The sequence below is a fragment of the Cetorhinus maximus genome, chromosome 8 (genome assembly GCF_964194155.1).
Source record: "Cetorhinus maximus chromosome 8, sCetMax3.hap1.1, whole genome shotgun sequence".
NCBI lineage: Eukaryota > Metazoa > Chordata > Chondrichthyes > Lamniformes > Cetorhinidae > Cetorhinus > Cetorhinus maximus.
Genome location: NC_135886.1, coordinates 118,133,430 through 118,147,949, shown reverse-complemented (window position 1 = coordinate 118,147,949; position 14,520 = coordinate 118,133,430). Strand labels below are relative to the sequence as shown.

General features: G+C 41.1%; 1 protein-coding gene across 1 annotated transcript in view; it reads right to left on the bottom strand.

Moving 5' to 3' along the window:
* Positions 1-14,520, bottom strand: part of kdrl (kinase insert domain receptor like) — a 200,797-nt gene that overhangs the window by 138,463 nt on the left and 47,814 nt on the right. The window contains exon 3 of the mRNA XM_078547471.1: positions 13,822-14,042. Within this exon, the coding sequence (XP_078403597.1) occupies positions 13,822-14,042 (221 nt within the window). The remainder of the gene's footprint in view (positions 1-13,821; positions 14,043-14,520) is intronic.

Sequence of the window (14,520 nt, the reverse complement as noted above, 5' to 3'; positions counted from 1 at the left end):
GAATAATGAATCAGAGGACTGGGATTACAGTATTGTAGCCTGATCTCCCACTCGCATTTCCTTTGCTGGGAGTCTGGAATCAACATCAATTATTTACACTCTGCACTGAAAAGCAGTATTTGTGCAGGCCCGAAATTGGTAGCACGACAATGGAGTTTATTCTGCAGTAATCGCAGTAAGTTGCAAAGGCACTTATGATGCAACTGCTGCAAATTTATATTTAATATTTTCATTCTCGGCAACTAAAATATATTAAGTAACAAGAGAATTGTTCTGAAATCCAAGTCAATAAATCTTGTGAAACACATTCAATTTTGCATGAACTGAGGGGAAGATTCACTTTTTCTCAAGAATGGAAAATATTTCCAGATGGTCTTTGAGGTGTTGATGGTTGTAGTGAGAAAAGTAGGGCTGCCCTTGACATTTAAGAGCCTCTTGGTAGAGAAGAATGACCTGAAAGAACTAGCAAGAAAGAGGCAAACTCAGGCCTATGGAAAAGTGCCAATATACTGCTGCCTAACAGATACCTAGTAGGCACCTAACCTGAGCTTGCACATATGAATATACAAACATGTGAAATAGGAACAGAAGTAGGCTATTCAGCCCCTCGAGCCTGCTCTGCCACCCAATAGGATCATGGCCAGTCCATTTGTGTTTCAAGTTCTACATTCCCATCTATCCCCGATAACCTTTGATTCGCTTGCGTAACACAAATCTATCTACCCCTGCCTTAAAAATATTCAGTGGACTTATCTCCACTGCCTTCTGAGGCAGAGTTCCAAAGTCACACAACCCTCTCAGAGAAAAATTCTCCTCATCTCTGTCCTATAAAGCCAACTCCTAGTTTTAAAACAGTGGCCCCCTAGTTCTGGACTCACCCACAAGAGGAAACATCCTTTCTACGTCCACCTTGCCAAGACCATTCAGGATCTTATATACTTCAATCAAGTCACCCCTCATTCTTCTAAACCATAAATGCATAGTGGCAACAATCGCAGTAAGTTGCAAAGACAGTTATGATACAACTGCTGCAAATTTATATTTAATATTTTCATGCTCAGCAACTAAAATACATTAAGTAACATTTGTGTTTCAAGTTCTACGTTCCCATCTATCCCGATAACCTTTGATTCACTTGTGTAACAAGAACCTATCTACCCCTGCCTTAAAAATATTCAGTGAACTCGTCTCCACCGCCTTCTGAGGCAATTTCTACCAATTTCAGGCCTGCACAAATACTGCTTTTCAGTGCAGAATGTAAATAATTGATGTTGACCCCACTAGTCACATCCTGCCAATCAGATAAAGACCCATTTAACCATAGTGGAAACAAACCCAGCCTGTCCAACCTATCCTTATAAGACGACCTGCTCATTTTAGTAAACCTCCTCTGAACCGCCTCTAACACATTTACATCCTTCCTTAAATAAGGAGACCAAAACTACACACAGTATTCAAGATGTGGTCTCACCAATGCTCTGTAAAACTGAAGCATAACATCCTTACTTTATATTCAATTCCTCTCATGATAAAGGATAGCATTCCATTAGCCTTCTTTATTTCATGCTGTACCCGCATATTAACTTTTTGTGACTCATGCATGAGAACGCCTAGATCTCTCTGTACCTCGGAATTCTGCAGTCGTTCTCCATATAAGTAATGCCCTGCTTTTCTATTCTTCCTGCCAAAGCGAACAACTTCATATTTTCCCACATTATACTCCATCTGTCAGGTTCTTGCTCACTCACTCAACTTATTTATATCCATCTGCAAACTCCTCATGTCTTCTTTACAACATACTTTCCTACCTATCTTTGTGTCATCTGCAAATTTAGCTACCATGCCTTTGTTACCCTCACCTAAGTCACTGATATAAATCGTAAAAAGTTGAGGCCCCAGCACAGACCCCTCCCTGCGGGCAGCCCTACTTTTCTCACTACAAGCATCAACACCTCAAAGACACCACCTGGAAATATTTTCCATTCCTGAGAAAAAGTGAATCTTCCTCTCAGTTCATGCAAAATTGAATGTATTTCACGGGGTTTATTGGCTTGGATTTCAGATCAACTCTTTTGTTACTTATTGTATTTTAGTTGGTGAGAATGAAAATATTAAATATAAATTTGCAACAGCTGTATCATAAGTGCCTTTGCAACTTACTGCAATTGCTGCAGAATAAACTCCATTGTTGTTCTACCAATTTCAGGCCTGCACAAATACTGCTTTTCAGTGCAGAGTGTAAATAATTGATGTTGACCCCACTAGTCACTTCCTGCCAATCAGACAAAGACCCATTTATGCATACTCTCTGTTTTCTAACCAGCTAGCCAATCCTCTATCCAGACTAATATGTTACCCGCTACACCACAAACTGCTTTATCCTTCAAAGCCATCATTCAGCCTCACATCCTTTGAATGTTCAGCATAGTGGAGGTAACTTGCATCTAATTCCAGCCCAGAATCCTGGAATGTAAGCCTCTCCTCTTATAGGCTACTGTAGCTCTTTGTGAACAGAGTATGAACAGCCCCACCTCAGTTCATGGCCATACAGCAGCACATAAACCCAGGATACAAGTTACGTTTGGAACAGTTGTTATACTGAAACCTGAACGGTGCTTGACACAGCAAATTCTGCAGCATACCATCGCACTATGTTCAGTTACTTATATGGGAAGAACTTCAGGATAGCTACATGGATGCCATCAGTGATTGTTCCAGCAGTTTCTGAAATGCAGCTGTGCATTCTACCATTTCTATTTTGTGGGAAGGATGTTGTATGTATTGACCCTATTAACCAATGCATCAGTCATTTGCTTGATACATCTGTCGCTATCTTGAAAGGAAGCAGAGACCTGCTAGTGAGGGAGACTTTGTTTTCAAATATGGAAACTCATGGATCGCATGGATTCAAGGTCAAAATTCACAAAAAAGTAGTCATTTAAAATCTTTAAGGGGTCCCTTCACCAACACAATAATGCCATTGGCCTTTAATGGCATTAGTCAATGTAAACACCCACATGTGAGGTATATGGCAGGACTGTGACTGAAAAAACTGCAGTGGAAAGGATGGTGAATTCAGCAAAGGTGGTGTCTTACAATTTGACTGGTTGGTGGTAGAAGAAAGAGTATTCCTTCCTCCTTACCATCCATGGTTGATTGGTGAGTAATGGTTACTTTAAGCAAAACCACTGTCACATAGCTTGATACCAGAGTGAACAGATATGGGTTTCAGCTGAATGTAGCTTAATGGTCCAATGGATTTAGTGACGCACAGCTTAATCCACAGAAAAACCACAGGCACTTTAATTGACTTTGAGAGGTTATACATTCACTTTGCACTTGTTTGAGAATTTGTTTTTTTACAGGGAACTGGAAATAGAAATGGCCATTCTATTTTTATATTTAATCAAAAACATATGTGAAGAAAGCTGTGTGTACTGTTACGATCCTGTTAGAGACTGTTAACATTTAAAGAAGAAATCTGAACACCTAACAGTCAGCAACATAACTACACCACAAGATTTCACGCTTTCCTACAAAAACAAACTTTATTGTATGTATAAAGAGAAATTAAGCAATGCAAGCACCGCTAACTTAACACTATAGTATATAAAGCTTATGCTATAAACTCAATTCTACTTTATACTTGCCCCCAAGAGTTCCCTTATCTTACAAAATCCTGAAGGTTCATTCACTTTTCCTGGGACCAACCTGAATGTGTGCCACAGCCCTCTGGAATTCACTTTAATTCTCCTCAGTGTTCCAGCTATCGCCTGAAATAAGATTCTGTTGGGGTCCTTTCATTAGCTTTTTTGGCAAGACGACCCTCTGCATTTACAGACCTCATAACTGTGGATGCCTCAGCTACTTGTTCAGGTTGCCAGCAGATACCCAATTACCTTCCCACAGCTTCTCAAACTAACTCTGCTGACTGATTTCTGCCTCAAGACTCTGTGAGGACAACTGTAGATTTCTTCCACCAGCTGGAAGCTAGAACAAATCTTCCAGCTGCTTTTCTCTCGTGAAATCCAAACTGAGAATGAGCATCCACTTGAATTTCAAGCACTGAATGATGAAGTTAGTATTTTCTCTGACTGAAGAGCAGGTCTAACTAACTAACATCTCTGTGGCTCTCTCAGTCAGGTGAGATGCAGTCTACATCACAGCAAAGCTGCAGCTGCCTCTGTCTGTTTCCAATGAACCACTTGCTTCTGTTAGCAAGCACACACAGGCAAATTAAACAAAGGAACCTTCTAACCAAGGTTCCACTTTGAATCACTATCTCTACGTCAGTGTGCATGCTTTAGGATGATTCAAACAAAAATGCAAAGAGATTACTTTACTTTCTGCACAACTCTTTGATTCTGAAACCCATGTGAATAATTTGTATTGCTAATTGAGTCTGACAACTTTTTCTCAGAATTCCTAGCACTTAGTTTCTTCTATGGAGATAATGAGGTCCAAAAAAGGGTCATCTATTGTTCAGTGTTTACAGTTCTTACTCTTCCTCAGGGCAATGCCATGACCAATCAGGTTCAAGCTGCCTGGTTTAAATTTCCAACAATGCTTGGCAATTATCTGTCAGTCACCATCAGTGGTGCTTTCTCCATGGCAACTCCACTTGCCAACCAATCAGTGCTCTCTTCACATACAGTATAAATTGTTGTCGTTCCCTTATATTGGTATTCTTGCCAGTGTCCTACTGAGTGCAAGACGAAAAGCTTAGCCATGTCTCTCTTTTCGGCAATACTCAAGTTCTGTACTACCAAATGACTATTAAGGTAGTGCTCTCAAATCATTCCTGAAATTGGATCAGTGTAAACTGGAATCTGTTCTAATGGTTCAGAATTCCATTTTGCCCTGCAATTTTGCATTTGGAGCACATGGTGAAAGAAGGTAAGCATAACTGAATGGTGCAATTGCCTTTCAACTCTGGGGCTTGGATTCAAACGCACCTCAGTCTGATAAGATGAATGTTTTATTTGTCTGATGGTAAAACAAAAATTCCTATGTGAAATGATTTGGCCTGTCCAAATCCTGGTCTAGCTGAAATCAATGGTAGCACTAATACCTCTGAGTCAGAGGGTTGGGGTTTCTCAATTCCACTCCAATGACTTGAGCACAAAATCTAAGTTGACACAACAGTAATAATGAGGGAGTGCTGCACTGTCAGAGGTGCCATCCTTCAGATGAGATGTTAAACCGAGGCTCTATCTGCCCCCTGAAGTGAATGTTAATGATCCCATGGCAAGAAAAGTACGGGAGCTATCTCCTGTGTCTTGGCCAATATTTATCAATACCCAAAAAACAGATTATTTGGTCATTATCACATTACTGTTTATGGGAAATTGCTTAGTGCAAATTGTCAGTTGCATTTCCTACGTTGTAACCGTAAAGCACTTTGGAACATCCTGAGGTTGCAAAAGGTGCTATTTAAATGGAAGTCTTGCTTTTTGTTGTCTTTCATTGGTCTACTGTACCAAATTGCCCTTATTTAACATTGAACTTGTATTCTACAACATTTGAATTCTTCAGCCTGGTGAGTGTCATACTGAGAAAAAAAATCTAACAACTGTGCGGCAAAAAAAAAATTCTTGCCTCTGACCTTCCTCTTTCTCTTGGTGGGAGAAATGCCCAAAGAATTGCTTTAACTGTGTCCTGAAAATGGAGTGAGCAGTCAAAATATGAGAAAAGGAGAAGGCCAATGCTAATTTAAGCATGGAGATTTATACAAACATGATATTCCTTATCAGATATTGAAAACAAGCGATCAAACCATAAGCTATGCTTGTTAAGGGGAAAATAAAGACGTCTGGAAACAGTGCATGACCCCTTTGCAAGAAAAGACCTGAAGCTAAGGGGTAAATGAGTGATTGGCATGTCTAGGCACTGATGTTTTATTGATTTGGAGATCATGAAGACTACCAACAAGGCTTTAAGAACATAAGAATACATAAGAAATAGGAGCAGGAGTAGACCATTTGGCCCCTCAACCTGCTCCGCCACTCAAATAGGATCTTGGCGGATCTGATCACCGCTTCAACTCCACTTTCCTGACTGCCGCACCATAACTCTTGACTCCTTTGTAGATCAAAAATTTGTCTAACTCAGCGTGATCTGACTGACGCCCGAAGAATCAAACTCTTTTAATATGCATCCCGCAAGTTATCTCTAGAACTGAGGTGAGTCCTTGGAGATTAGAACTGAAGTCTCCATTGTCAGTTCTTAGTTTATTTCTAGTTCTTGTTGCAGTTTCTGTAGTAGGAGGTGTAGGATTTCTTTGTCTAGTCTACTATACAAATCAGAAAGTTAGCAAGTCCATCCTTGAGAGAACGAGAGAAAATGAGAGTGAGGGCAAAAGGTTACAGAAGTTAAGATTGTATAGTGATACTAGCCAGATACAAGTGTGTCACCTAGATGTACCAACCACCTAGAGATCAAGGGAGGCAAGATTTAAGACAGCTAATTCAAATATAATTAACAGGGTGGAAGGTGAATTTATTCAAGAATAGAGGAGGAGAAACAAATTGAACCTCTACAACAACAACTACTTGCACTTATAAAGCATCTTTAATGTGAAGAGCATGGTTACTCACTCTGATGTGTCAGAAGGCTAACTTCATCCTCCCAAAGGAAAGCAAAGCAGCCTGTTCATCCATATTACATAACAATAAGGCTGTACAAGTTCTGGAAACATTGCTAACTACAACCATATACACTTTAATCTATTGAATAGACTAAAAGAAAAAGAAAGTCTTGCATTTATAAAGCAGTTCACATGACCATCAGATGCCTCAATGCACTTTACATCTAATGAAGTACTTTAGAACCGTGTTTACTGTTGTAATGTAGAACTAGCTATCTAATGTCAACTTTCGCTAAGTTGTCTAATCATAAAGTACCCTCACAAATTTATTTCAATCTCTGATGTGGATCTCAACTGTGAAGTTATTATTAGCAATCAGTTAATGCTGGGTTAGTGTGGTATAACTGAACTGGCTTCGTAGTCTCTTTTATTTCATAAATAAACCCTATCTACAAATTATTTACATATTCGATATTTAAGCCTAATTACTGCTAACTATGTTTCCAGGGCTAATAAATTGTTGTTAGTTTATGACAGTGGTCATAACATGGACTCCTTATTTGATAGTTGTCCAGAAAAGGTTAATTTAGTCATTTGGTAGCTTGTGTAGATCATGGTGGGAGGTTGGTACCGTAAATGCTAATATAATTTGAACCTAATGCAGGACAGTTCACCAAGCCTACGTTATTCATCCCTTGGCATAGGCTAGATGGAAAGGTCTCTTGACAGGGAGTTATGGTGAAGGCATTAAGGATTTGTCCAATGTCCAGTATTCATTTCAGGACAACCAATTCCAGTATTCCTACACTTAGACATACACTGGAACCAAAATCATATTCCAGATGAAACAGCGTCATTCCATTTTTGCTATATAATTGATGACATATTAGACCTATTTTGTGCTGTTCCTGTGCTTGGAATTTTGAGCGTCTGTAGTGAACACATACACTTCATACATAAAGCTGTCCGCTGTGGAATGCATTTGATTCTTTTTAAAACTGGGAACCTGTTTTTCATCACCTCACATCTACAAGAACAGTATAGTGCTCAATAATTTGGGTGCTCACTATTCTAAAGCAAAGATGGTGAAGGTCACAACAGATGTTTCATAAACTATAACAATATTACTTTAGGTTTGATGCAAAATGCTCATTAAACCAAAAAGGATTGAACCAAGTAAGTAATCTGGTCATGCACAGAATGAAATGGTTTTACAATTATATATCAACGTGAACACATTGAAGTCATTTTAAATTCCTCTTGGGAGTTTTTACAAGTATGCTCAGGCCTTTGGATAGCTTGTATTGAAACCATGCATGGTGAAAAATATTGTTTTGATGATATTGCATACTTCTCCATCCATATTGATAATGATAATCCAAAATATTCATCCACAGAAAGGCTTGTGCATCATACGTCAGCCACATTTTATACATCACAGCATTGATAAACATTTGATACTTTAAGGTGCAAGAAGGGCAGTAATTTCATGTTGGTTTTGGTGACCTGCAGCCAAAGGTTTGCAAGCATCTGCCTATTGGTGAGCTTCTCTCTCCGACAATAATTAACCTGCAATTGACCTGGGCATACACCTCTTTACAAATATACCTTGTGACATTAAAAGGAATAGGTCAAGTTTAAGACATTGGCACCTTGGCAGCAATGAAGCATTGCACAGTTCATGGTATAAATTTCCTGGCCACTCCCCGGAATGGAAAATCCTGGCCCTAGAATTTCCTCCTTCAACCTCTTCATTTGTCTATCCTCGCCTTTAACACACTCTCTAAAACCTACCATACTGATCAAACCTTTGGTCACCTGCCCTCATATCTTACATGTGACTCAGTGTCAAAAACTGTTTGCTAATTGTGGAGCGGCTTTTAATGCATAAAATAGTCTTATAAATGCAAGTTGTTGTTGTTGTTGTTGAAGTGGGTAGAACCCCACCTCCTAGAGCTTCATTTCCTGATGTTGAATTTTGGCCATTTTTATTCTCCTTTGCATGGTTATATCACCAACATTTTAACTCTGATGCAAATTGCTTGTGAAATTGACAGCACACACCCAAGATGGTTCTTTCATCTTTGGAAAAAGTTTATTTTGGGAGTGTGCTGTTGTTACCATAAAGTGACCTTTGAGTTTACTTATTAATTCTCAAATGGCTTCTACTAGAGTAAATCAAGATAAAAAAAGGCTGACTTTCAGTAAATAAATGTACAGCTAAATTATATTACATTGTATCACTTGGAGCTTCTTCGTCACTGCCAGTTTTCAAAGATCCTGTCAATGATGCATCATGTTATAACGGGAACTTTTAAAAGTAGTGGAGGAGCAGGAAATAATAGAGCCAGCATTTCCGAAACATTCACAATCCATTTCCCTACAGCAGAAGTGAAATCAAAGGGGCACTAAACAATTCCCTTTCAGTAATCTGCACTTAACTCACCATACTTTCTATCCCACTAGCTCTTGCTGCATTTCACTGACTATGTTCCTGTATTTCTATTTAAAACTGTCATGCTATGAGAAATAGTGGCGTTGAGTCTAGACTATGTGACCCTTGCGACACATCCTTTACGTTGAAATCTACTATAAAGAGTTTGCTTTGTATTTGGTTTGCATATTCCAGCTACATGTGATTGCCAAGTTCCGAGAATGATTTTTTAAAACAAAGTTCAAGTAACTCAAGATTAGTAACTTGGTTTACAGTACTTTTCAGTAACCCACACCAGTATTTGTTACTATGGAGTTATCCGGGAGATGGGTTTGACTCTCGGCCAGGACAAGGTAGTAAAAGCCCCCTTTTTCTCCTGGTGGTAAAGCGAATAAGTGAAATGTTTTTGGGTCTTTTGACCAGCTCCCATGCCCATGGCACAGAACTAGTCATAGTACAGGGCAGCTTGTAGATTCATTCTTTTTTTATTATTCATTCATGGGATGTGGGCTTTGCTGGCTGGGCCAGCATTTATTGCCCATCCCTAGTTGCCCTTGAGAAGGTGGTGGTGAGCTGCCTTCTTGATCCGCTGCAGTCTATGTAGTATAGGTACACCCACAGTGCTGTTAGGAAGAGAGTTCCCGGATTTTGACCCCGCGACATTGAAGGAACAGCGATATATTTCCAAGTCAGGATGGTGAGTGACTTGGAGGGAAACTTCCAGGTGGCGGTGTTGCCATCTATCTGCTGCCCTTGTCCTTCCAGGTGGTAGTGGTCGTAGGTTTGGAAGGTGCTGTCTAAGGAGCCTTGGTGAATTCGTGAAATGGCTGAAAGCACTGGATACTGCAGGAAGGATGCTACATTCATGAAGGCTGGTGTGGAAAATGGATGCAAACCACACTAGCTCCTTGTTGAGGCAAAACAGTGGAATCTTTTTTTGTCTCTTCCTCCTCTTGCAATACCTGATCATGGGTACATTACATTCATATTGCCAAAAGAGGAAAGAATGTTCCATTCCTCAGCAGTTATGGGGGAATTTTAATGCAGGTGAACTCATGGGTTTAGGCGTGGGTGTGGGGCGAAATACAGGAAAAATGCGAGTGCATTGGACAGCTGGCTGCATCTCGCCAACTTCAGCATTTTACTCCAGTGTGTCAGACTGCTTGTGCATATCCCTCTTAGGGAAAGGCAGATGGTGAATTTTAATATGTTAATTGCTCTATTAGAACAATATTAATGTGGGTTTTGCAATTTAATTTTGGCTTCATGGGTCTCTCAGGCTTGCTGGAATTTGCCAGCGAAAGCAAGGTGAGAAGATGGTGGCAATTGAGGCAGCTGAAACCATGACAAGGAAATGCAGCAACAAGTACACAGTACTTATCAGCTCTACAGAGCATGTACAAGACAGAAATCGATAGATTTCGAGAGACCAATGACATCAATGGATATGAGGATAGTGCTGAAAAGTGGCATTGAGGTGGATGATCAGCCATGGTCAAATTGAATGGCGGCACAGGCTCGATGGGCCAAATGGCCTAGTCCTGTTCCTATGTACTGAAAATCACTTTCTTACCTGCTTGGGTGAAAGGCTTTGTTCACAGCACTGTGCTGGGAGATGACATTGCACACTTCGGTGGTGTCATCTTCAGTTTGGAAATACGAAAGTCTGCTCTGTAACTTGGAGCTCTGATCTATCAGATCAGCATGGGTGCTGTGTTATTACAGACCTCAGGAGAGTAACAAGGTGACCACAAGCAGCACCAGAGCAGCAGGAGCAGCAAGACCTGCACCAACTACAGCCTGCAGTTCCATTGGAGAGAGAGAAACAGCAGCGAGGTGCAGCTCGCAGGAGGCAACATATGGTACACATGGGGTCTTCAGGCAGGGGAGAAGCCTTATCGACATATTGGAACACCAGGGTTTCAGGAGGTGCAAGGTATCATATCAGGTAGTAGAAGGCATTTGCATCTTTCTGGAACAAGACCTGCTGTCAACTGGACCTGGTGGCTATGCATTAGAAGTGGCTGTCGATGTCACCACCACCGTCAACTATTTTCTGCCTCCGGATCCTTCTAGAGCTCTGCCGGAGACATTTGCAGCATCTTGCTGTCGGTGCAAGATAAGTGACTGATTACTTCTTTGCCAGGCTATGCCAATCTCACCTGATGATGCCAGTCAGAATGAGCACTCTGGTCTGCAGCTCTGCCTGGCTTTCACAGTGGCAGGGCATCATTGACATGTGGCAATTAAGCAACTGTAGGTCAGTGAGGAGAATTTGTTAACTTCAAAGGCTTCAACTATATTAATGTTCAGCTGGTGTACAACCACCAAAAGATCTTTATGCAGGTGTACACAAGATTCCCAGGCAGCTATTATGACGCTTTTGCCCTGTGGCAGTGCTTGGAAATAGAGTTACCTGCTAGCTGTTCAGAGATAAGGGATACCCTCTGAAAACCTTCTTGATGCCAATCTCAAAAACCTGGGGAATGAGGCCCAGGAGCAATAGAACCAGCAGATATTATTTCAAACAAACCATTGGCATGCTGAATATATATTTCAGGTGCTTAGAGAGATCTGGAGGCATCCTTCAAGTACACACCCATCAGGGTGTTCAGAATGTGAACATTGCATAGCAGTGAGGTTTGGGTCTGCAGGAGCAACAAGATGCAGAGCACGGAGCCTCTTCACACGATTTTGAGGGAGAGGACAATGGGGAGGGGGAGAAGGTAATGTAGAAAATGTACCATCACTGGTGCACATGGTTTTCTGGGATGCCCTGATTATGACAAGATTCATTATGTTCTATGCATCTATCCAACAACTTCTTAAGCCACTTTTGTACCCCCTCCCACCCCAACCCCTACCATGGCACTGACACAAAGTAATCCTGCAAACAACCAAGTCTGCCTTTCACAGTAACAGCAACCCCCGTCCCCCCATTGCTCATGTCAATTCATGTCTTCCCATTTGTCATGAAGCAATTGACTAGGCCATATGCCGACAAGCAACCAAGAATGAACAAGACAGGAAAGTGGTCCAAAACAATATTATTTATGTGGTTCACATATAAAACAGGAACTTATCAATCTGACATTGTATAACACACCCATGAGTATACCATTGTGCAACTACAAATCTTTATTCTAGCACCAGTACCTCTATGTGGTGCAATCCCTATGGCTTTAGCAGGTAGGTGCAGGCTGTTCAGATCTCTGCTCTGACTGCTGAGATGCTGTCGAACAAGACCCTTTGGGTTTTGGAGCTTGTGTTGCTTGCTTTAAGATGGTTGGAGGGCTCTCTTTCTCTCCCTGGTGTTTTGTGCTCTCTTCTCCTGCAAGGAGGGATATTAATGTCATGCGTTGGACAGATGGATGGAGAGCCTTTGTTGAGGGTGGCTTTGAGGGAGAGGCATGACATTGCATAAGGATGAGGGTGAGTGTCAGTCATGGGTGGATCAATGGAGATGTGAGCGTGCAGAGGCAGGAAGGGATAGGTGTTCCTGCAATGTAAGTTGGTTAGAGCAGTGATGTGTGAGAGTAGGCTTGAGGAAGTAGAGTGAGAAGATTGTGCTCATCAGGATATAGGTGAATGCACCATTGCTCCCACCTTTCCTGCTCTGTTGAGGTCATTGAACAGCTTCCTATATTATATCCAGGAGTGACATGCTCCTGCTGTTTGGCCTCTTGTGCTACCTCCAACCATGCCTTCTTGCTATCCCCAGCTTCTGTTATTACAGAACAGAACACCCCTCCAGGTCCTCACAGCCCTCAGCAGCACATCCAGGAGACATCACTGAAATGAGACACAGTTTTTGACCTTCTGGTTTCCATTCTCGTATTCCCTTCTCTTTGGCTACCAACTCCAATCTCCTTCAAATTATATGTTTGGAATGTCCCTGTAAAAACTGGAGTTGAAATCGCATCATGTGGCATCATCACGACCACTGATGCTAATTGGTTAGGAAACCCAGAGATCATATGATTAGGAAATGGCTCAGTTAAATAGCCACTGACAGATGCGCTGTACTGAATTCTGGGTTTCCCGCATGTTACTAGACTCCCCAGCTCCCACCACCTGGCAAACTTAAAATCCAGCGTGATATATTTCACTACTTAAATCCATCCAAAATTTCTAATTCCTAATTTTGTCAGGAGAAGCCAGCATTACTGATGCAATAACTAGGCAAGTTACAGTGATCTGGGAACAATCTTTAAGCACGATTACAAATAAACTGGATCATACACAACCTAATGTAACTGGATTAACTTATTGTTAAATAGTAAACTCCCCTTCCTTAAATGATATTCATTTCCCCACATCATATGCTATTCTGTGATGGAAAAATACCACTAGAAGGTCACAGGAGGGGTCCGAGGTAACTTGTTCACTGCTACATCCTTCCTCTCTGTAAGGGAGTAGTAAGTCTCCAGTCTGCATTTCCTCCTGAATTACAGGTTCCAAAGTGTGCCCCAATTTTCCACACCACAACATCCCAGAAGACCACCCCAACAATTCCAACTTCATGCTTGCAGGAATATTGATTTGTCAATAAGTTATTAACTCAGTCAGACTATTATTCAGCAAGTGTAGGCTATTTTGTTTCAAACAAGCAGATATTCTTTGAGTTGTAAGCTCCTTCAGACATTCCCCTGTGTAATTTTATTGTATTCTACAGTTGAAGAGTCACCAAGCCACACTGTATCACACTCAGGGTTTTCCATGATAGGGTTATTGGTTTAGAGCACATCCAGACAGTCAAGGCCAACAGTTACAGACAAAGGGGACTTTATGGTTTCCTTACCTGTGACAAATAAATAGATCTGGGATTTAAGGCTTTCATTGGCTTCGGAAGTGGCGTATTTACAAGTATAGCTTCCAGTATCACTGCGATGAGCCTTACTTAGAGTCATGGTACTGCAAAAATACTTCTTCTTGTCATTGCACCTGTGGTTGGTTATGCTTAATCTGTCTTTTGTAGCATAAGGTAGATTGGGTCCAAACCAGTTCAAGGATGCCTGCCCCCTGTTGATAAACCATAATGGTTAAAATTAATCACAGACATAACAGCTGCATTACCAGTACCATTGCATCTGCTTTGTTTTTCCATTTTTATTTCACTAATGAATCAAACTTATGTCCAGCCTTTTGTATTACAAAGCTCATCAATTCTCCAGCTTGGTTATCCTTTATGGGAAAACAGCACAATTGCTTTCATTTATACAGCTCCTTATCACCTTAAAGCTCAAAGTGTGCCACACTACAGGGGAGATTTTTAAAAAATTCATGCATGGGATGTGGGCTTTGCTGGCTGGGCCAGCATTTATTGTCCATCCCTAGTCGCTCTTAAAAAGGTGTTGGTAGGCAGCCTTCATGGACTGCTGCAGTCCATGTGGTGTAGGTACATCCACAGTGCTGTTGGGAAGGGAATTCCAGGATTTTCACCCAGCGACAGTGAAGGAACGGTAATATATTTCCAAGTCAGGATGGTGAGTGACTTGGA